Source organism: Elaeis guineensis, chromosome 1 (genome assembly GCF_000442705.2).
Source record: "Elaeis guineensis isolate ETL-2024a chromosome 1, EG11, whole genome shotgun sequence".
Taxonomy (NCBI): domain Eukaryota; kingdom Viridiplantae; phylum Streptophyta; class Magnoliopsida; order Arecales; family Arecaceae; genus Elaeis; species Elaeis guineensis.
This window is the reverse complement of record NC_025993.2, coordinates 183,967,264-183,991,978: the sequence shown is the minus strand read 5'-3', so window position 1 is coordinate 183,991,978 and position 24,715 is coordinate 183,967,264. Positions and strand designations below refer to the sequence as shown.

The 24,715-nt window shown below is 36.4% G+C and overlaps 2 protein-coding genes across 5 annotated transcripts; one reads left to right on the top strand and one right to left on the bottom strand.

Annotated features, from left to right (window-relative positions):
* Positions 1-1,951: 1,951 nt before the first annotated feature.
* LOC105040100 (uncharacterized) lies at positions 1,952-7,868 on the top strand. Of its 2 annotated transcripts, none has more exons than XM_073250701.1 (7): positions 1,952-2,205; positions 2,275-2,389; positions 4,449-4,506; positions 4,940-4,995; positions 6,243-6,305; positions 6,906-6,974; positions 7,328-7,868. In XM_073250701.1, exons 1-7 carry the CDS (start codon positions 1,967-1,969, stop codon positions 7,550-7,552), a joined length of 825 nt encoding a protein of 274 aa, XP_073106802.1. In that variant the 5' UTR covers positions 1,952-1,966; the 3' UTR covers positions 7,553-7,868. The 2 variants fall into 2 exon arrangements, with proteins under 2 accessions (XP_073106802.1, XP_010914781.3); XM_010916479.4 differs by having other exon boundaries at positions 1,990-2,205; positions 2,315-2,389.
* Positions 7,869-8,215: 347 nt separating this feature from the next.
* On the bottom strand, positions 8,216-24,715 carry LOC105040099 (anaphase-promoting complex subunit 4). 3 transcript variants are annotated; one of them, XR_012137866.1, is made up of 19 exons: positions 24,513-24,715; positions 24,286-24,397; positions 23,982-24,073; positions 23,470-23,553; positions 21,761-21,994; positions 19,926-20,006; positions 18,757-18,950; positions 17,182-17,342; positions 16,978-17,078; positions 16,831-16,905; positions 16,073-16,252; positions 13,941-14,122; positions 13,451-13,555; positions 12,993-13,131; positions 10,590-10,793; positions 10,338-10,490; positions 9,327-9,408; positions 8,666-9,205; positions 8,216-8,562 (listed from the first exon to the last, which is right to left on the bottom strand). XR_012137866.1 is itself a non-coding variant. In XM_010916478.4 (19 exons), the coding sequence occupies exons 1-19, from the start codon at positions 24,612-24,614 to the stop codon at positions 9,111-9,113; spliced, it is 2,367 nt and encodes a 788-aa protein (XP_010914780.1). In that variant the 5' UTR covers positions 24,615-24,714; the 3' UTR covers positions 8,642-9,110. The 3 variants fall into 3 exon arrangements, 2 of the variants coding, with proteins under 2 accessions (XP_010914780.1, XP_073106801.1); XM_010916478.4 differs by lacking the exon at positions 8,216-8,562 and adding an exon at positions 14,123-14,205 and having other exon boundaries at positions 8,642-9,205; positions 13,941-14,030; positions 24,513-24,714; XM_073250700.1 differs by lacking the exon at positions 8,216-8,562 and having other exon boundaries at positions 8,642-9,205.

The following is a 24,715-nucleotide window of genomic DNA, read 5'->3' as shown; positions in this document are numbered from 1 at the left end:
GAAAGCTGTTAATTGACTTGCCTATCCCTGATCCAATCATAAATACCATAATTAGCTGATGGTCAGTCTAATTGAACCCGTGCTGTAAAATCTCCCGATCTTTATAGACCATGGGACGAATCTGTTATCATTGATGATAATCTAGAATCTCATCTAAAAATACCAATTGAGAAGTACTATTCAAATTTTTTAGCTTGATACAAATATCTAAAATCTATCTAGTGCATAATCGATATGGAGCTAAATATACACATGTGTGGATCCTCATATATTAACCAACTTTGGTTTCCCATGTAGATGGTTTCCAAAACTCATCTCTTATCTATACGGTAGCCATAATCTCAACTTTTTTCCTAAATTGTTGTCAATGATCCGCCGTCTCAATCCTTTTGGTGAGTTACATAAGCTCCCCGAATACATGCTAGCAATTCTCATCCATGCAAGTTGCTCATTAATTACTCTTGATCTTTCAGCATCCTCAGTCCCATCAACCATTCGGTCATACATTACGCCGGGTGAGGGCGTGGAATATGGACGCCATTGTCTCATGCTAGGTTTGGTGGTGCAAATCATGCTTTAATTTGTTTTAGAGCCAATAACCATCATCTAAAAGTCAATAGAGTGATTTTTACTACATTGAAAACAACCAATCATGACACATGGATTTATTAATTGTTGCAAAGGCAACGTAGCTTGGAAAGGGCTTATTGGGTGGTGTAATGCTTGTCTTTTCCAAATTTATTCCCTACCTTGTTTATTCCAAACACACAGGCTAGTATTCTAATCCTCCCGTCTTCCTCTGACTGCACAAACCAAGAGTAGCTTCAAAGACTTTTATGGATGCAATGCCACCGTGGCCAAAACAAGGGCACGATCTCATGGAAGAGATATACAAAAATACTTGGGAGGTAAACAAGGTTCCAAATAATTGTTGGTGTGTCAGATCATAGCTAGATTGAGATGGCGGTGATGGAGACCTGAATTCGAACCATGGCTTTTATATCAAGGAATACCGTCTTCTTCCAACCAAATGGCCTATTGAATACCAACCATTCTATGCCTATGGAACATTATTAAAGGGCTTCCTATGACATGGAAGGAATTAAAAGACGTGGATGTTGGTTTGAATGGAAACATCCGATGAGTAATTTATACTCCTTAGATTTTATACGTGGCCAGTCTTTTATGAAGGTGGTTGGTGAGTGCACTTTAGAGTGGAAATTAAAGCTTGGAGGTTTTCTTTTCTCATAATCTATTCATTGATGACCAAAATTAGGCACCTGTTGTAATTGTAATTAAAAGAAGATTCTGAGTGTGTCCCAATCTAGTATTAATTTTTGGAGGCGGAAGGTGTGGATTGATCGAAGAGGTGTGACCACCACCAACATAATGAGTCAAATTAATTAGGACAGTGTCATTGGACCAATTCCATTTGGTACTCCATTGGAGCAGCACGTTAAGAATCCGTGAGCTACGGAAATATGTAACGAGGAGGTGGTGCCTTACCAAGTGTGTTGTTAGCTAGCTGAAATTATTGTTCGTACTTCTCGTGGTCATTCTTCTAGCCTGTCATGTGTAAAGAATGCACCATGGAGCACCACCAAATCAACATGTTGCACCCAACCTAAACTCGACCCATCTCTCTGAGGGACAATGTGTATAATAATCATGGTGGTCATAAAAAAACAGAGTCCAAGATGCCATGGACCTCCATCTAAAGATGCATTTATCTGTTGTTTATAAGCTTTTGCTAGTCGATGTGGATGTTGTGAAGTGGTGAGATGCATAAGCGTCAAGCATCTCAAAATTCTAATATGGCCATTGCAGCACTATTTTATTCTCAGAATTAATCTCAGAGCCCTATGTGCAGCACAAAGAACCATGGTTAAGCAAGACATAAACTCGTAGGCAGGTGATGCACGACTTTTGAGGTCATTGAGCGGGCCGCAAAGAGTTGTTTTCTGGTATGGTCGTCCCAGGCCCGGTCCATTTGCATCCCGGATCATGGAGCCCATTATCAAAGTCTCGAAATCAACCCGAATCGGGTGCAAAAACCCGTCTGCATTTCCCGGTGATCGGAGGGTCTTGTTTCTGCGGACGAGGGAGGGGACCAGAAGCCGCCGCCGGGGAAAGATGGACCATGATAACGCCGACGCCGCCGCCGCTCCGCCTATTAGGCTGGTCAACTTCATCTCCGAGGAAGAGGTCTCTTATCTATCTTGATCCTCTAAGCCGTAGCCTTAGTCCTAACCCTAACCCTAACCCTGACTATAGCTCTCGTTTGGATGTTACAATCGTCGGGGATTGGTTACAGTTGGATCAGGCCAAGAAGACGAGGGGTGAGAGAGTCGACGATGGAACCGCCCAGCGAGACAAGCCCTTGTACGAGGTACAAGCTCTGTTCTCCTTTCTTTCCGTTGTTTCGTCTGATGTACACCTGTGAATTTGCCTTCTTTGTTTCCCATTATATTCTATTCCTGTCATATTTATCGATTGATATTATATTTTTTGAGACAGTTTAGAACATTTCACCTTGAAACCTCTTAGAGTAATCTTCCTTTATAGTTCTTTTGGTGGGAAACAAGAACAACCGGACTATTAGGCGGGCCTGCCGAGCCTCTGAATTTAGGAAAAAAGAATGTTGGCTGAAAATTTAAAGGAATGCTGCTGCAGATATTACCTGGCATCATCCGTGAAGTTGTGTTGTCTGGTTTCCTTGGATCGTTATCAGTTCCTTGGTGAGATGGGAAAATGCGAATAGCTGGATCTGAATCGAGGCTCTTCCTTTATTTCTTCCATAAAAGAATTAATATCCACATGATGTGAAAATTGTGTTAATGCACATAATCAGTGAGTATTTTGGAGACTTGAAACGTTGATGCATCAATCCTTATGCCTTTCAATTGTTCTGATAGAAGCTATGATATGCTCAAAATGTGAAAATTTTAATCAACGCTCATGCAAACAGTGGAATTATATATGAACTTGCAATAGAAAGGATAAGTGAAGAGAACAAGTTAAATCAAGAGAAAGTTCTAGCCTTTTGTCTGTGATGAATGATAATGGTGTCAAGAAATTGTCAGTGGGTAATGATAGACAAGTACCTTTCTAGTGATTACCTAGGCTATGAGGCCCTATCTCTTTCCATTAGAATGGTGATTTTCCAGGCTTCAGACACCTTCGTAAAAAATAAAAAACCGGTAATTGGTATGTAAGATGACGCTCTTTCAGTATTTCCTATATAACGGACATGGATTCCGACTGCCCAAATATCTCTCAGTGTCCAAAATTCATTTATTTTTCCTTAATGACACTTCAGCGGCTGGACACAGAAAAATGTTTGACACTTACAAAATGTGAAAAAAAGATATAGCACTTAAGCTTCCAATATTTCATATGTAAAGCAGCTAAGGTTTAGAACTTTATAACTTGTTACCAAGCATCCTTTGATTGTGCATTCCAAAAACCACAGCAAGTGTTGTTGCCTTCTAGCTCAAGTAGGCAGAAGACTCCAATTCATTCTGGGGTCCCATGCAGCATCATACCATGCAATTTCATATCCAACTGCTGAATTGCGTTACTAAGCTAGAAATTTTGAGAATTGGAGCATCTAGGTAATATTTAACTCATTCACATATCTTGTAAAATAGTGATATAGTGTTGGAGACAAGATTAATATTGTGCATGAATGTAAAAGCAAGAAACACATTTGGAAGAATGTGAAAAATGTAGAAAAAAAATTGGAATGAAAATGATGCAGAAGGCTGACTTAAACTAATGTCTAACCTGTGGACCTGGCTGTTAACTTAGAATTTAGGTTCTTTATCACATAGAAATGGGGAAATACTTAGGGGGAAATCCAACACAGCAAGGGATGATAAATAAATTTGAGGTGCATTATTTTTGGTGCCGGGCATTTACATTGAAGTGAAATTTAATGCCTTAGGATGTTCAGTCGACCAATATGTACTACAAATCTTTTTGTTGATTAAGTGCCTCATATATCTGTTTTTTCTTTTCTTTCTTTTTTTTTTCCCACCGGGGGGGGGGGGCGCAAAATCATCATGTAAGATCACCAGATGCCCAAACAATGTTTAGGTACTATAGGGCCATGACAACTTGGACCTTGGAGGACTTGGATTCAAAAGCAATATTCGAGAGAAGTTGCTGCTCAACCTCCTTTTAGTCTAATTTTTGTGTACTTGTCTGCTTCTTTTTAGACAAAAATAGTTTGAATGCATGTGCTTTCAACTAATTGTATAATTATGTTATAAGAGCTGTGAATATTCATCATTATATATATTTCAGAAAAGAAAATCATGCAGCGATGCAGACTAAGTTGATTAGCATTGCTTTATGTAAAATCAAGGGTACAATCTGGACAGGGAACACCTTCAAAGAATGCTTCATGAGCCTTCATCTGCTCACTAAATATTTGTTTGTTGCAGATATTAAAAGAGAACAAAGACAGAAAAGATGCAGAATTCAATGAGAGGTTCAAGCATAGTGAGTTTTCTTATTTGAATATTTTTTCCTGAGCTAATTGATTCATGAGGTATCTATGATTCATGCACAGTTTAGAAATTGACATGCAGCATGCATATTTTTTGATGGCAACTGAATACTCCATCGTCTTGATAAGTATATCTCCATCAATTTCCTTTTGACTTTTGAAGCTAGAATGCTTCACTCATTTTACTTTTTTTATTTGTATGTCTCATGTCTTTTAGCTGTGACCTCTCTTCCCTCCAACCAACAGATTTAATCTCTTGTCTAAAGAAATTACATTGTTAATATGTTTCTTATATATTATTTATGGATAACATGATTGTTATATATAGTTTTTTGTAATCTAAATGTAGATTTATTTATTTAATGGTGTTGCATGTTATAAATGTCAGTTGAAGAGTGATTTGATTCTTTTTGATGCTTATTTCAGGACCACCCAAAGCTCTAGATGAGGATGAGACAGAGTTTCTAGATAATTTGGAGATGGTGAGCATGGTCTTAAAAGCTATTCGCTCATTGGGTATGCCAGCATCAGTAGACCACAAAAGCCTTTCCCAATTTCCCATCTTAGTAGAAGTTATTGGCAATTATATGTTATCATTTTTTGCTTTTTCCTGTTTTAGTTTCTCAATCAAATTTATTTGCTTTTAATTTCATTCTTAACTTGCACTTGTATTCGATTTGGAATGTACATTTGAAAGTTAAAATTGTTGTCAATCCCCTATCTCTTACTTTGTGATAACAAACATGCCCTTTTGTCTGATCTAATGTGCATGCTAGTAGAGAGATTTAACTGGAAATTGGAAACTATTTTCTCGAGAGATTTACATGTCTTAAATGTTGCCAGTGTGTCTGTTTCGGATGCCTTCCCTGGCAAGCACTGATTTACCTCTCAGTATGTTTATATTCTTCGTCCTGGCCCCAAAGGTCTCCGCTCCCTCCCTTCCCCCACCTCACATGCGTGCACTGTTCTAATGAGCACGCATGCACACACACACACAGAGCACGTGCATGCGTGTGTTATATGTTTGTGTCCATCTATAATCCTTTCTTTCAAATTTCTTTGCTATTTTTAAAATTAATTCCTAATATAAGATAAAAACCGACTCCTTGAGCTCTATCTCTTATTCTATTTATGAAATAAAAAACTGAATCTTCTTACTACCACCATGTACTGTAAGTACATAATATGGTTTCATGTGATGCTTTTCTGATCGGCGGTAGCATATAATGTGATGGTTGCTTGCTTTATTTGAATGGAGGGAGGAAAAAATTAATCTCTCTCTCTCTCTCTCTATGTGCGCACGCACGCGTGCACGTGCATGTGCATTGACGCGCGCGTGTGCGCACGTGCATGTGCGTTGACGCATGTGTTATATGTTTGCATCCCTCTATAATCCTTTCTTTCAAATTTCTGAAAAATGAAATAAAATTAATTCCTAATATATGATAAAAGCTGATTCCTTGAGCTCTTTCTCTTTGTAAAATATAGAATTGAATCTTTTTACTACTACCATCCATTGTAAGTACATGATTTGGCTTCATGTGATGCTTCTCTGATCAGCGGTAGCATATACTGTGATGGTTGCCTTTCTTTATTTGAACGGAGGGAGGAAAAATTTAGTCTCACTAGTCGTGGTTGATGTGCATTGATTTGTGGTACTTCGTTGCAGTTGGCCTGTGCCAACTGTTTTGCCCTTTTTACATTCTGAACTTGTATAACTTCAATGCAGTCAAGGAGAAAATATGAGCGGCAACTGGCAGATGAAGAAGCCCAGCAACTTCGCAGTTTCCAAGTAAATTTCATTCCCTTCCAGTAACTTGGTTTTGTCATCTAATATATATATATTTTTTAAATCTGATTTTCTGCTCAGCTGAACAGCTTGCTTGGAAATTTGTCTCATTGTTGGTCCCCTAAGAACTTTGATAGTTTTTAATATTCAAGATGATTAGTGCCTCTAGTATTGTTATTGCCAAATTCCAAAGCCTTTAAGGCCCTCTTCACCCTTGATCACATGTATTCAGAAAGCTAAATTGAATTTGGTCTGAAGAAGCTGTCTGCATTACATCAAAATCTACAAAGATCTTCCAATGCTGCCTAATTTGAGGATGGTTAATACTTGGTACACACAAGATTTACCATGTTGCTTCACAATATCTGGAACTGAATTTTGTATGGCTCATATAAATTCCATTGATCAAATTCTAAAGATTAACTGCATGCTAATTTTTTCACTGCCAAATCATGCATTGTTGTATGTGTCAAACGTATTTACTCACTAAATCATGGCATTGAGTTGATCTATTTCCAGTTTAAATTCCTTTAATGTGGCCATTGAACCATGGTCTAAATTTCTTCTATCCATGTAAACTTCTGTTTTGCCCCCTATTTCCAGGACGCAGTGGCTGCCCGGTCATCTATTGTTCATGAGCTCAAAGAGACTCCTGCCATTGCTAGAGCTGAGGTTAGTTGCTTGTGCATAGGGGCATGCATTTCAGAGACAATTTTTTTTTCTTATGAATATAAAACATGTATAACATAGATCAAAGGAAAAAAATCAAGCAGTTTGTAACAAAGAAAAACTTTGTTCATTGAATACCTATGCTCATACAGAGGAATGCATCTATGTGCCCGCATGTGTCGTCGTTTTAATCAGATGTGGCTTTCTGCTGCTATTATTGGCAATCTGAACTATATATGATATCATGCTGTCTTGTGAAAGCTTCATAGCTGGATTCTCCTTTTTCTTTTTTTTAATTAGTTAAATAAATTAGTCATCACATGGGTGACTGCACCGTGCTTGATTCCAATATGCAGGAAAAGAAGCCAGTTGCAAAGAGAAGTCAGGATGCACGGCCAGGGCACCTGATTATCTCAGTAAAACCACAAGCAAAGAAAGCAAAGATAGATGCCAAATCTGATAAATCCTCAGTGACCGATGGATCATCTAACGGACAAGTCGATGAGAAGCCGCCTGATGTTGCATCTGTAAAGGCAGTCGGTGGTTTGGTCTCATATAGTGATGAAAGTGATGATGACTGATATTTTCTCTCGGCGTGTGCTTGTTCTCTTGGCTTCCATATATTTGCAGCAATCTTTCTGTTAGAAAACCTAGGCATATGTATATTAGATCAATTTTCTTTGACCTGAGTAGTTTCAGTACCCAGCGTGCTTAAGCATGTTGCACCATGTTTTCTTTGTTTCATATAAGATGCCTTTGCACTCGAATTTCCTGGTCTGAGTGATGGCATATAGAGAAACACGTGATTTTCTGACCTTGTTCTTCCAGATCTTTTTTTTCTTCTTGGTGTAATAATCTTATTTCATAGGAAATATTTTCTTTTAGATTGGTTTCAAATACCTAGCATGCTTGTTTGCCTAGCAAGAGGATGTGATATTAGACGGTCCAAAACATGCATCTGTTCTTAGTTCAAGTCATCGAAATCTGACATGGGACTATCGGACAGCTTCCACCACCACGTTTAATTTGTTTTTCCCTTCAATAACACGTGCCTACTAGCTCCGTGGTGGCAGACCGCATGAGTTTCACTTATCCAAATATGTTACGCGAGCATGTCGTCTTGTCTTCTCATCATGCATGCACCAGTTATACAGGAATTGTTTTTTTAAATTACTTGTACGCGAGCAATACTTGAGTTTTGTCATCATTGTAGAAGAAAGAGCAGGTAAAGCACCATCTCTGACTTGACCTTTAGGTGCAAAACACCTAAGATTTTATATATAAAGAGGACGCCTAAACACACTAGGCCGGCATCTGTAACTACGAAATTTGGTATGCAATAAACTTCTGCAAACCCTATTCAGTATCTTGGATAATACTAATTTATTTCTCATATTTAATGCCCAACGCCCTTTAAAAGTAAAAAAGGATAAAGAAAAGGAAAAGAAAAAGAAGAAAAAAAACTCTTCTTACAAGCCACGTGCATAACATATCTAACGTACAAGCAGTTCCGCGGGTCCAGGTTTCATTCATGATCCCACTCGATACGTCACAAATTTACGCCCGTAGAGTTTCCGGATAGATGGCATTCCTGGATCAAATAAAATACGTTTCACAAAAAGACTAAATTTTTAACGGCATTAGTTCAGAAGAGATCATGAGGCTGAACATGATCGAAATCAAAGTGGACCAACCTCGATGCTTTCTTAAACGCTTTTGTTTCTTTGGACAGAGCACTAGCTCCATCAAATATGGCTGCAACCAGCGTTATCCTATAATTACATTGTTGAACTCTGTACTACATGCACATATATTTCAAAGAGTTCCACGAGTTGCCACGCCCAAATGGGCGATAACTGATGACTGCATTTTACCATCTGGATGTGAAATGCAATCCTTTCTAGCTTTGTAGAGAACCTTCCACTAAAAGCGGTAGATACTTGATAGTATAAGCTTCAATAAGCAGGGTGATGAACCCATACTCTGATCGTATAAGATGATGCTCATTTCAGCACCCTGTGCCGGCCATACAGCAGCAACATCGGAAGATAAGATGCCTCCAGAGCGGGATTCACAATGTTCGAGTCATGTTTAGATGTTGTAATGATCCTCACTTTCCATACAGCACTCTGAAGAAATTCATTCCATATCAGAAGTTTCATCCTCATCTTCATCAAGTATATACACCAAGGCATGCCTTCGTGACGAAAAGACACAAGCAACACCTCGGGAAGCTGCAGCAAAAGTTCAGTTATCATTTACAAAAGGAAAAGATAAAAGAAAAAACAAAATATGATAACCATGAGAAGTTGTCATATGGAAACAAAATCTTTATACTTCTCAAGATGTTCTTACCACTAACTGCCAGTGGGTTGGTTACACGGTGAGGAATACAACGAACTTTTCCATTTTCAATGTGCAGGTCCAGAGCAGAAGCCTAATGCATAGTGCATAACAAGAAAAACTTGTTATGGAAAATTCAAGAGTTGTCAAAAACAAACTAAATGATAGAACACAAATACAAATGCTGCTCCCAACATGCATGTACAAATGTATGTATAAATTTTTCACACTCCAGAATGGCTTTTTGTGGATTATCAATAATTTCACTGATTACAAAAGGAAGCAGAAAAACAAAATATGATCTGAATCCAGATTTTTTAAGGTGCAGATGCAAAAATGAATCCACTAGTGGTCAAATTATACTTTGTTATATCATATAGTCCATATGTCTGCAGGCACAGGCATGTGTTTAGATAAATCAAGATTTTATTCTGATCTAGAATAAATGTAGACCTGGTTGTTTAGATCTAAGCAAACAAAGTGATAATCAAATAAAAATTCTCATTACAGGTGATAAATAAGAGAAACAGTGACAAATATACGACCCAATCTTTTATTTTCATGTTAGGTTACAAATATGATAGTAGCTAGGTACTTAGATGGTCATAATAAAAAATCTCAAAATAGTACAACTATTCATAAATGGTAAAATGGAATATAGAAGTTTCTATCCAATGCCACCTGCTAGATTTAAGAAATAAATATATTAGAGGAGCTGTAGGTGTTGCATAAATTAAGGACAAAGCAGTGGAAAATAGATTGAGACGATATCGACATGTATAGCGATGACCAGAAGCTTCTACAAGGAGAAGTAATTTAGTTTGCGTTCAAGGTTGTAAGAAAAGAAGAGGATGACCTAAATCAACATGGATGTAAGATCTAATGAAGGATATGGAAAAATTTGGAACAACAACAGACATAGCCCTAGATGGGAATATTTGGTGAATGAGGATCTATGAAGCCAAATCCAAATAGTTGGGAAAAGGTTAGATGATTATGATTATGAATCTGATATATTAATACCTTCAATTCACGCAACTTCCAGAGATTAGTAGGCCCCAATCTTGAAAGAGGCATAAAAGAAAGATCACTTGTTTGTACCATCATCATCCATGATTTCCCAGGACTCTCAGAAGTTGAGTTTGCTTCATTAAGTAGCAAAACAATCTCTCTTTGCTGTTTTTTCAAAAAAGAAAGAAAGAAGGAGAACAGTTACTGTCAAAGGTGATAGAAGTTTAAATTACAGGAAAGAGGGAACCAGGAGCATTTTACTACCTTATATAGGGATAGATCGATGCAGTGATATCCATCGGGTATGCATAGCAAAACAGCTCCAGGTGAACTTACGTCCTTAATAGAACTGGAGGTATTTGTAGACCCTCTTATTACGCCAATACAGTTTGTCAAATCCATTGATTCATCAGGTATTCTGAAGCATATGTAGTCCACAAGGCCATGTGGAGCGCTATCAAGGTTATCCTATAAGGTATCAAATGAAGAAAAGTTATCACAATCTATAAAATCACCACCATCTATGACAACCGCTTCAAAGCAGAAGGAATAAAAAAAAGAAGTGCATCATGAACTAGCTCAAAAGAGCTGAGATAAATACTATTGACTATTCTCATGTCATATGAATGTAATATGGAACATGGTCTGTAAGGAAGATAAATTAAGAATAAATGCATCACTCTACCCTTATTCACAAAATTATGATGATGCTAATGATGTGACAATAATGATTAAAGAAAAATGGTATATATTGCCATTGAAATACAAGGTATGCCCAGAAAAGTTATATACTAATCCATAGTATACAACACCAGCATTGAATTTGTCAATGAAATGGAGCTTTACCAGAGTTTGACAACAATAATTGAGGATATCATTTTTATGATTTTAGTGCTTGCAAGTAGTTTAATGAAAGTAATATAATGCATTCACAAGGTACTCTATTCTCCAAGCTTTTTTAAAAAAAAAAAAAAATCACAGTATATTTACATAATTTTACAAAATGGTTTGCTCTGTTCACATCATCATTATTCACATCCTAACCATCACATTTAGAGATTCCTCCCTTGGTTATTATTTCTTGCCTCACCCACATAGCATGCAGTATGGTCCAGTTTTCCTTTGAATTCTCACTTTATTGCATGCATAAACATCTCCAGCTTCTTGCTTCAAATTTTGATGCATTTGTTAGCTCTTCCCATTGTCGTTTCTGTGCAACCTATTGGTTAGACCTTCATGATCTGATCTCTTCATAGCTTGACATTTTCTCCTTTATGAAGTATTCTACAGGCACTTCAGTTTGCATGGTGTTACTTCTTGCATTAAATCACCCTTATCATTGCATGGCACATCAGGCCGCTTCCTTCTGCTCGCTACACCACCATGAACCCGCTTGCAGCTTTGAGATCAGTTTTGGCTACCTGCACATTAGTCATTGGTGCTTCTGCTATTTTGAAACCAGCAATCCATTCTAAAATGAGACATGCCTATCTCAAATTGTCATTTATGGATTCATCAATAAGAAGCATTATATTTAAGTGCATCCTTGCAGCTCTTTATCATCATCTGTCCATAGAGGCAGATTGTTGCCCTATGCTTCATTTGATTAATTATGTTGAGGTTACCACTTAGATATCTTTCTCAATAATCAATTGTTTGCTTTGAATGTTGATTAAGCCACGCACCTTGCAAATTTCATAGTTACCACTTCAAGTTATGTTGCCTTTTCTTTAGGACCATCTCAACTTGCTTGCACACCTCTCTAGTCACCAACACTACATCACGAGCATCTTATTGAATGAGCTATCATATTGTCTTACAGAACACATTGTCTCTTAATCATGGTCATGACCCTTAAGGATTTCCTCTAAAAAATTGTCTATACATGGCCCTTGGTCCACTATTAATATAGAAATTCTCCCATCTCTAACACTACCTTCTATACACGGCAAAATGTTGGCAGACACTTCACTCTCTTCTAATCGACGTTCCGATCATTCTTCAACTACAATTAGATCAAGTTAATTATGTTCTTTTGCTTTACTAATATCAAAACATTAACTGCTCTTTTATTTTGGGCTACTTCCACCTTGATATAATCTTTTTTGTCTTACAGGTGTTAGTATTTCTTGGCACTGATTATAGGCAATTTTTCCCAATTCAGTAGATTCACATCACCGCATGTATCTCTTGCTTCCAAGCTCATTTTACATCCGTAAGAGAGTTTAACCTTGTTAGAAGCCTTTTTATTGCAGATCTCATAGTTTCTTTTGGGTTTCTGAGTATTCTTAGTAAGAGATTATGTTACTCATGGCTCTTTAACCATGACTCATTCTACAGATGAATACAACTCCCTTAATAAACCTTTTTCTTAGTTGTCTAGGATTATTTCAGAGGATTATCTCTTGGTTTCATATTTGATTAGCAGGGCAAGATGTCGGACATTATACATGCATTTCTCCTGCAAAAGTTGCATTTGCTAGAAAGTTGGGAGCAATTCACTATGGGTTGAAGTAAAATTTACACTGCGGATAAAATTACCAAAACTCTGATTGATCATACTCTGATCCATAAAGATGACCCTGTTAATATTAGCTGCAGTATTGGTCATGTAAATTGCTCAATTACTAACAGATGATTAAATGAGGGGGAATGATGAATACATACCTTGTAGTAGGATATTGATGTTGGACCATGTAATGATGAAGCTACAGGTGAAGATGGAAGAGGATAGAGCGGTAACAAGTCTTCACAATGTATCTTCTTTGAAATAGTGGTAAATGGCATTAAGAAAGCTTCTTTCAAACTGAAAAATAAGAAGACAATGTAGGAAAACATGCTGAGAAGATGTGCTTAACCACATATAACATCTGATAAGAAAACAAATATATATGTGAAATTTTTTGACTCATGAATTTGCTACTCAACCATCCTATAAAAAGATTAATATAATATTGGTCAACACAAAAAAAAAAATCATTTTACAGCTCAGAAACCGGGATTTTTTTTTTTTTGCATTCTTGCGCAAAGAAAAAAGGCATTTTCAAAATCATGCCCTTCATTTGGTTATGTTTCTAAAAGGTGCAAATTTTGTCTTTAACTGCTTCATGTTTGTGTTCAAATACCATTGCTCCAGCTGACTGAATTCATTTGCTAAAGTTCTTTCCAAGAACCTTGTATCCAAAAATCCACCAAACATTACAAGTTGTTCAACTCGCTGCTTGGCATCCCTGCAAAACAGAATGGCTCTGTATGTAAAAAATGTGATAACGAGAACCCAAGCAAATAATTGGTGAGGTAAAGCAGCTAAAATATATCAGTGAACTCACAAGGATAAGCACAAACCACTATAGATAAATTTCTATCATTTTATATCTGGTAAAACCACATGGACAGGACAAGAATTTTGGCTATATTTAGATGTAGGATATACTGTAATTTCTTATATGCACAGAATCAGAAAACACTCAAACATGGAACATGAGCATAAAGATTGCAATTGAACTCATTTACTTCAGAACTAAAAACAAAATCCACTTAATAATTTTAGAGAGATTTGAAATTTACAGAAAACAATAGAATTGTTCTTATATAAAAGTTGAAAAAGGAACTTACGGATCAACATCAATTGTATGATTTACTTCCAACAACTGTCCAACTGGATCATGGTCAAGAAGAAACTTCAGAAATATAACAACGAGTTCACTGAAGACACAGGGCGCAAAAGTAAGAAACCAAGAAAAGGAAATGCTTCCCTCAAACAATGTGAGCTTAAAAGGAGTGCTTCGACATAAAACCTGTTGGGTGGTTGTATTTGATCAGTTGGGTCAGACAATAGTATCTTTATACATTTGGCAACCCAGTTAAAGAAATTTTGGAACTGAAGTGTATGGAAAAAAAAAACAATGGTTAGTCATAGAAAAGTTTAATCTACGACCCACTTGTTGCACATGGCAATAACAAACGGGAAGCAATTTACATAATTACTGACTTATCCAAGTAGTGATAACAAAAGTTCATAACAAGAAAAAATCTAATATGTTTCTGTTCAAACAGATAAAAGGACAATTTACCTTCTTGGTAAGCAAGAATAATGCACTCATAAAGGTAATTTTTTTTCCTTGAAACTCATTGAATAAGTCTCAGCTCACCTTAAATGATGGCCTTTTATTAATATATATTATTCCTCTAATAGACAACTGTTAGCCATTCCAAATTGATACATTCGCACTTGATGCTAATGATGTAGATTATTGATACAGAAGAAGGCATTAGCTCAGATGAATAACGCCCATGGCTAACTATGCAGCAAGATGAGGAAGAACATGGCAACTTCTGTGGAAGTCCTATTCAACTTTCCAAAATAGAGAATGTACTTTGAAAATATTTTTTTGTTAGGGCTTCCAAATGTAGTTAGTGCACACACGGATGAGATACACTAGCACCCATGCAATCATACCCTTCAGGACAGATAAACCAAAAATATCTCGAGTTTCCACTCCATCTAATCTATGGTTACGCACAAAAGCTTTGCTTCCATGTATATGTTTAACATAGGAAGAAATCTCCATGATCAAGAGCTGGCATGTCAAACACCTAACCAATATTCAGTTTCTTGATCTAAAGAGATAATGCAACAACTTGTACACATCCAACAAAGTATGAACCTCTTGATTGCAATAAATGTGGTCATCGCACAAGATAAGATACAGACATTTCTGGAGCAACGCTCCACTTAGAGGGCCATGATCAAGATCTGTGGCATTTGAAGAGGTAAAAGGGCATCAGGGTTCTATTAACCATTCAAAAGGTGCTAATGAAAGAATCTTTAGATTTTCAAGCAACTAAATATGGAAATGGAATTCAGTCCAAGGGATTGTTTAGTTGCAAGACCACAAGAAAAATCTTCAGAGCTTGTTGGTTTTCAAGGAAAATCATAAGGTATGGAAAATCATATCAGATTTTGCTGGAAAACATGATTGTTTGCTTTCTAGCAAAAAAAAAACTTTTCTGGAAAAAATGCATTTCCGCTCATCCAGAATGTAAGGACAACTTTTTCCTTCTTCAAACTACCAAATACTTTAGCAAATCAAACAAATAGATAGTTAAATGCAGTGAAGTCAGTGGGTAATTTTGGCACAAAATAAACATTGCCTACATCTGGATTTGAGACAAATTCAGGATTTCTTTAGAGATCACATGCCCAAATTCAAGACCCAAGTTAGTTTTTTGGTGAGGGTCCAATATAGCAAAATTTGACATGTCATATGCTGAGCTGGTAGGTTTCAACAACAGACACTTTCTGGTGGCCGCTTGCAATCCAAATCTGAATAGAGCTGTAAACTTGTTGATTCAGGGGCAAACTTTGAAATGCAGCACCAAGAGTTGGTCAAAAGTTCAGTATTAGAGTAGACCAAAACTGGCCTAAACAACACATTAGGACCTCAACTAGGAAAAGGCAAATGGACTAACAAGGCAACCTTTCCAACCTTCCCCACAAGACAAAACGATTAAGAAAACATATTCAATAGAAAAGGATGACAATCACTCTGAAATAGCTTAGCTTAACCAGAGGTCATCTGAAATATATTCTCATATATAAATGATGAAGGAAAAAATAATAGATGCAACTTGGTAACAGCTAGAGTAGACATGGAAGCAGAAATCGTAAGCAACAACAATGCAATGAGTGAATTCCCAACAAGGGAGAAAAAAGTGCCACATAATGATGTACACCTTAGACACACCTGATATAATACAGTTGCTAGAACCCTTGAAAAGCGTTCAAGTTGCACATGCAACATTCCAGCCTTTTCTGTTGCACTGTCAATAAGCTTCTCATCCAGTCCAATAGTCTGAAACCGTGCACGCCATCTTGAAAGGCCTCTCAATTCTCCAATTCTGAATCCAATAATTTCTACAGCAGGCTATCAAATAATGGATAAAATTAAAATTGATTAAACCACAAGCAGGCTTTCATATATTGATAAAGGCAGTTAGACAAAGAAACAGAGTACTTGGAGTAGGGAAAGAATATGACAGGCCGTGTTATCACAAAACCGCAACAGCTTTGACCAGTTTATGCAACCACAAATGAATAGAACAACCAAAGAAGACATTGAAAATTTCAACACTACTTGTAGGTATGTTATGGATTTGAACACTAATTTTTCTTCGAAAGCGTTTTCAATAGATGACATGTTTTCTCAAACCTGCACTCAGTTTCTACTCCAACTTTCAAACTTATTTTAGTGGCTAATGTAAGAGAGAGAGATGTAGGTTTGATCACCCTGTCATGCATATCAACTTGTCAAATACAGAACATTCTGTGAGAATCATATAAGCAAATTTTTTACAGTACAAAATGAGATTCCAACTGATATATTTAGGTTACTTAAATGAATAAAAATTTTAATCAAGTAAGAGACTTAAAAAATAGTAAAAGTGAACAAAAATATATTATGATGTCAAAAGGAGACATAAACAAAAGCAGGTGCTCATGTACCTGAAGATGTTCATGTACAACAACATGAAGCTCTTTTCCAGCATTATCAATGGCCTTAGACACACGCTTCACACCCTAGCCGATAGGCAAGTCAAATATTAACAGATTTACCTAAAAACTGCAATTTTAGGTTTATGCTCAACGTACCACTTCACCGAGTGAGTTAACTAGAAACTGGTGAAGTGCTGGACTTGTCCGTGCCCCGAATAACAGACTTAGAAACTCATCTTGAGAATTGGATTCTAATCCTGCAGAAATATTAGGCATATTATAAAAAATCAGCAAGCACGTGCAGCCAGAATATCACATAGATAGGCTTTGATTAAGATTGGTTTTGGTACCAATAGATACCATGGTCAACAATCAAAGAAGACAGAGGGTCAAACTTCTCATGAAATGTAGTCATGGTGTCAGACCATTGCTTGGACATCACTGCCAATGAAGCACGGACGACCTCAATTAAATCTTCAATACTTGAAGCTTGCAGGGCCACCTGATGTAGTTCATTTTTTCTGTGATGGAGAAATATATATGTTCCACTTAAACACAATAAACTGCATAATTTCCATTTAAACAATAGCAAGAATAAAGCCCGAAGTATTAGTAGAATTTGCAATTTGTGCATGTAAGATTCCAGTCTTCCCTGTTTTGACATCTAAAAAATTTTGCATCTTATGCACTATATCTAGACTATAGTGCATAAAGTATGACCAAAAATCTAAATAAATCAACTCAATGGATGGCAAGTTGATAGAAAAATAAGCCACAGCTCCTTGAAAATCTAAGTAAAACTACCTAGAATACCTAAAATTCACTCTATGGATCAATCGAAATTAGCTATTGGGCATCTCTCAACACATATAGAAGGTGTTTGGTGCATTGGATAACTCTACAGTTTCTTTATCAATAAATTCAGTGAAATAATGGAGAATATTAGCAGACAGCAATTTAAGAAAAGACTGCTGAGAAGAATTTGGTGTACTCAAAAGACAAAAAAAAAAAAAAAAAAAAACACAATAAGAGAAACAGAGATACTTGCAAAACAAACAGTCGAAGAGATGAGTATAGACTAGTCTATGAAAAATTGCATATAGTCCCTAGTTACAGTGCATAAGATGCATACATGCATCAATCAAGACTATGAACCAGAATCAATAATATATAAAAAGCGGTACACTAAAAATTGAACAAAGCAAAAAAAGAACCATGAGGCTGTCTTTGGAGGGTTTTTAAATTTGAAAACAAAGATTTCATCCTTTTACTTGATTAAAGATCTTTAAATTTTGGGACTTGAGAAGTAGGAACCATTTGTTTGTTACAAAGGAGGAAGATCAAGACGGAAAAATTTGTGAGGCAAAACGGAGGGGAAAAACCCTAAAACCTCAGAAATCATGAATTTGTAGAATTTTGTCCAAATCAAAAAAAAAAATCACAATTCCATGATTTCATAAATTTCATGAATTTTCACTGTGCAACCAACCATTCAAAAAAATACAAATCATAACTGAGAATGTCAATGCACTTGTTAAACTATAACACCTGTTTTTCCACTACAACTAAACATATTTTGATTGTTATGGAAACCCTAATACAAACTATTCTTGTACACGCTAAACTTGTCAGCTTGTCAACACCCTAATACAACTAAACTTGTCAACTTCCAGACTCCAACTTCCAAAACTGACAACCACTCTGAAATAGCATTGTGACAATATGAATGGCTAGGTATTCTGAAGCATTTAATCCGTAGCAAGCCACAGATATAAACTGGACTGTATACAACATAAATTAGTTTGATAAATCAAACCAACCACCTTTCCAGCTGTAAGATAAGAGTGAAAGCTTAGACTCTAGAAGTAAAACAGCCTAAAACTGAATGCTATAAACCAAGACAGTGGAGTTATTAGCCAACTGAGATTTGCTTACCTGTTGAGAAATATAGAAGTATTCAGAATCAGGCAGTGCAATCCCACCGAAGAGTCTTCACCACGAGAAGATTTGTCCAGTTCAACCAGTTCTCCATCTGTATGTATAAATTTATCTTTCAATTTAACAATGTCTTCAACCAGCTCTCCAAAGCTTGGAACAACTAACTGACGCAGGTTTTTAGATAAAGCCACCTAGTGAAAAGATACATCAATCAAGTCAGCTATATCCTTATGCATCCAGCAGAATACCGAACAGGTAAAGCAACATCATTTATCACAGTAACAAGTAAATTGATACTTTCATAGACAGTAAGAAGACATAGGCTACACTATGGGCTTCAACCTAGGCACATGATCACTACCATAAAAAATTCCAAGCGCATCAACGAAAAAGGCCTAAGCAAAAGCTGCAAGAACTGATTCAAGTCACATGCTCCGATCAAGGATCTCTGCTCCTAGGAAAATAGTAGTAGAGAATGATGCACAAAGAACACTGTGAACAGGTGGGGTAACGATCTGACTTATGGTTCTTAATTTTATGGATTTCAGTTTCCATGATGGGAAAAGGAGTATATTGACGAAACATTGACCTACAAAATAAGCAGCTCAGATCAATATTACAAGAGAACAATATAAACAACCAAAATAGCCTTACCCAATGGAAAATGCTATTTCAGAGAGTTTTCCAACTTCACACAACACCTCATCACAGTATCGGAAATCAATAGAAAACAAAATTTAATTAAAATATCACAGGTTTGACGTACAGAAAGGAAAAAATGTTTGTGTCATCAAAAGTTTTACTTGTTTCATTCCTAACAATAGTCACTTGCTAAGGTCATCCTTCCCCAGAAAGGATTTACAGTTCCAATGAGCAAACAATCCCCAAGTTGAGTAACAGAAAAGCCAAACTGAAAACATGCCAGGAAATATTGGTAGGAACTGATGCTACTAAGTTTTACTTGTGCCATACAAAATTTGAAATTAAATAAATTCATGTATCTCTAGACAGTGAAATATTTACTAGAGCTTAATATGCTACTATATGATATATAGACAAACAGCCAATATCAAATTAACAAAAGGGCTAGAAAATATATACTTACGAGACATATTAGCTTAAAATAGCAGAAATGCTGTAGTTTATACAGCAAACAATCTGAATACCTTTTGTATAGAAGCATTTTGTAGTTGGTATGTGGCCTGCTTGTCCAAATATGGAGAAGAAACAGAGAGTTTGTGGATGTTCTGAAATATGATGAGCATTAAAGAATTGTCAAACAGGAATAATCACGAAAGGTTAGATAAGTGGCCAAGAAAAATACATTGCTTAAAGAACAAATCTATCAAATAAAATAACAAAAGCAACACAAAGTATATGTTTTATTTATTTGCAAATTATTCCATTTACAACTTTTCGTAATATACAAAGGAATGCAACTGGATAAAGTAAATACAGATCTAGTCTCTACACGACCTCATTTGGACTCAACCAACATCTAAAATCCAGACTGCTGAGTTAGGAAACTCATAATTGGATATCTGCCCACCCAAATAGCCACAAGGAAAAGTAGTTCAAGAACAAGGTCAACTGATGTTCATCTTAAAAAGTCAGACTTGAGAGAAATGGACCAGACACATGTATGCACATGGACATAGAGATCAGTAAATCCAATCTTAATTAAAATTACTAGTCAGCACAATTTCATATGACAACATACTTCACAGATATCATAACCATAACCATCCAGTCTTTTGCCAACGATTAGGGGGATTTATGGATCCTCATTTGCAAGTATTTAGATTTGGACCCATTTCATAGTTTCACATTTTTCTTAGGACTGGTTGTCAACCTAACATAAAACCTCCCCTTTCTTATCTCGGCCTGGAACTGGCCACAGTGTTTATATTCCACAGATATCATATATGATTTAGTTATTGCAGTCTTATGGTACACCAATGTCTATAAGTGGTCTTATAATTCTTAAACTAATGTATAGTAAATAATTTTTGAGAAATTCTGAAATATAACAGAAAACATATAGCTTAAACAAATGCTAATCAAAATAGTAACAAGTTGCAGGTTAAAACTATCAAATTAATATTCTATTAGAATTTGGAAGAAACCATTTACACAACCAATTTGAATTTCCACTAAGCTTGTTTCTTCTAGGAAGAATAAATTCTTCCCTACACTATATACCAAAATAAAGTACTTGCATGCAAATTACAATACTAAAAAAATATGTTTTTAGCAAAACAGAATTTAACTCCATCAAATAGAAGAATAGTATGGCAAGAAAATAGGTAAAGGCATCAACATTTGATAATAGATGAATTATTGGATCCACCAAAGCCTATTAAATTGAAAACAATAGTACATATGAGCCATTTTAAAATACATGGTCCTGTCATGCTTCCACTCACATACAAACTTTATTTTATATTTCTATTTAATATCTCTGATTTATCTCCTCATGTTTGAAAATATATAAATTCTGCTGGATTCATATTCACCTGGAGGGATCACAAAGGCATAACTATTGCTATTCTGTAAGATGCCAAGACTAAACAAACACAACAAGGAACGGCCTTAGCAGAAGAACCTTAGGTTCCATGAAGAACAATATGAGAAAGCTATTTATTTATCTTACCAGTGACCAGTTTTTCAAAGCATATGCTGATCATGCATATCTTCTGTACTGACTTCAGCGACCATTAAGGTGATTGCTGGATGGTCATACATCACTTAAAAAGTAATCAAAATCTTTCCAAAAATTTAATATAACCAGAGCACAAATCAAGAATTTATACATAAAGAAGTGGTATTCGGAAGACCCTTCCAAGTTTGTTAGGGAGAGCCAACTACATACATGATAAGTTTATAAAAAGTCCTATAGCATGTAAAAGGTCACTAATTGTAGTACAACCTTAGTGTATGTATGAACAAGCACATAAGCTTAAACATTGCCATAAAGAAATATATGAAAATGATAACTTACAATCTTTCCTATTGGGAAAATTCCAAATATACTAAAGCAAATAAAGCCATCCTGGTCTCCACTGCACAGAATGTTAAAACATTGATGTGAAGAATTGGAAAAATCTTGAAAAGTATCTACGGGGTCATCCATGAGCCCAGTATCTCCAGAACCCAGTCCAGGCATCCGAGGAATTCTTGGAGCAGGAGGAAAGAAGCGCATGGTACGATCCTCATAAGTGTGGTCATTGTCACCCTATATGTAAATTTCCAAGACGAATGGATAAGTGAAGCACAATTGAATTTCCCATCATATAAAAATCCAAAAAAAAAATCACAATTGAAATAAAAACTAAGATCCTGTTGACGAGATAATAAATCATGGTCATGGGAACTTCAATGCAAATCATTTAATGCATTGAAATAAGAAAAATCTTTTCACAAAGACAGCATATGGAACATAAAAGTAAGAAAGAATAAATAAGGCCATTTCAACACCCGAAAAGTAAGCAATGATAAGAAACAAGTAATCCTATCAACCCTGTTGGTATTATAGATCATGACCTTGCATGATCAATAAAAAGTTCGTCTTTGTCCATGCAACAGAAACCTGGTTATCACTGGAAGATGCTCTTTTGTATTTTGTTATCAGACATGAAACCGATCTCAATCAATATCCTCATATAAACATTTATTTGACTCTTAATTGTGATCAAGTTATAACAGATCCCTTTCATCAAACTTAAACAATTCAAAGCCCCGTTGTAAACCAGATCGGGATTATTAATACTAAAACAGCTATTTGCAAGAAAGCTTCTTTGAAAAAATATAAAGACTATAAGAATTTGTGTAAATGGAATGCTCATAGAAAATTTCCAATTTCAGCCTGTAAGTCCTGTTCTTTCTGGCGGGTTGTCTCATCAGTCTTGCTTTCTTATTCCACCACAAAGAGATATCCTCCATTGTAGTAAAAGATACTTGATATTCTTTTACTTAACCACAGAAAGTCTTTCATGGTGGGGTTAGGGGTGGGGGGTAGTGTCGTGGGGGTGGCTTGGGGATTGTTAATCCCAATCTTCATTAACTCTATCTCTTGCAACCACTTATAAGATCCCTCTTTTTACTGGTCTAACTTTGCACCTTATCTTACAGAAATGCAACAATATTTAGATCAATAAAGCACCAATTTTTTCCTAAAGCATTGCTCTGCTCATGGTGTAAAACATGTTTACAGTCCATGCTTCCATCACATCCCATGTCCACATTCCTTGAGCCATGTTAATCTCCACAACATGAATCGTATCGGTCCCTCCATCAAATCCCCTCCCTGTTGCAACTGCTCTTGTTTGCACTCCTAGTTCCTAATGCATGTTATGTTATTAAATTACTGAAAGGAAAATATCATAACAAAATTAGCTGCCAACTGAAGGGAAAATATCTTAACAAAATTAGCTGCCAACTGTGTGGAGTGTAGGATTTAACACCACATCGAGTAAAAAAAAAAAATGCACAAGATGAAATTTGCTTCCAAAAAGAAATAAATAATAATATGTGTAGCATCAGGGAAATACATATAAATTTGAGGCAAAAAGGGGAAAAGAAATGGTATAGCCCTGGTCCAGAGTTTGCAAAGTAGAGAAATAGCATGCCTATAATCATAACGAGAGGTCTTTAGTGACCTGGTGACTTTATGATTCAAGAATGAGAAAAGAGCCTTAAAGAAGTGCATACCCTCACAAGCTGTGTATCTTCCTCCCAGTTCAGACAGACAACAGCAACATTGTGGGACTTAATGCTCCTCAATAACTTCCCATTCTGCAGTTTAACAGCGGATGGTGTTTCAAATCACTACCACAGTTTCTATTGCATCCAGTTGAGTAAATTAATCTAAACAATTATGAATGATCATGAAGAATGGGATCTTGGTATCTAGTAAGAACATGACATGAGAGAATAATATGAAATTGAGTCAAGCAAATGGAGTGAAATTGCACCAACATATTGCAGATATAACTTACCTATGCCAGTAAGGCTTTCTACTAAAAGTAAAATCCAGTTCTTGTTGATCAGATATCAATATGATTTAGATGATGAACTAAACACACCTATGATCCAATAAAATTAGTGGAAACGACTCCAAAATCTTACAATCGCAACCCAAAAAAATTGAAACAAGGGGTCGATCATCTATAGTATCAAATTCAACGTCTTATTTTTCCTTCTAATATGTTCAAAATACTTACTTCCACATCATGTAGTGAGATGGAACCATCCTCAAGACCAAGAGCTATCGCTTTACCATCAGGGCGCCAACAAAGACACGTTATACATTTCCCTAACCAATAAGCAACGTATATCAGTAAGTTTGAAATCAACAAAGGTGGACTTTGAACACATTTATAAACAATACACAAGCAACCAGCGTTCACTAAAAATATTTTCAGAAAGTATAGAACAAGCAAATTTGTGTAGCAAACAAGATGCGGTTGGCAAGAAAAAATCAGAAATTTTATGCAAAGCATGGCAGAAAATAATCAAGTGCCCAACCAGGAGAGAAGGTCCAGAGCCTCTGCCAGTTGAAACGATGGAGAAGGACCTTGGAGTCCTCCGTAACCATGGCAAGCAGATCCTTCTCCGGATTCCACTCCGCTATCTTGATCTGGAAAATCATAATACATCACAAAAACCAAAAAAAAAAAAAGAACACGAAAATGAGGGCGGAAAAAGAAGAGAGGGGAGGGAGGGAATTAGGGTTAGGGTTTGGGGTTTAAGACCTGGAAGGGGAAGGGCTTGTCGAATTGGAGCTGGAACGGGGTCGGCCCCGAGGCAGCGGTGGCCTCCATCTCGACCTCGAGCTCTTCTCCTTCTTCCGACATGGGAAATGGGGGCCGAAGAACGGAGGAGATGTGAAGGGAAGAACAATGGTGGAAGGGATCTGAGAGCGAGTGGGGGCGGGAATTGGGGGATTTAACTTTTA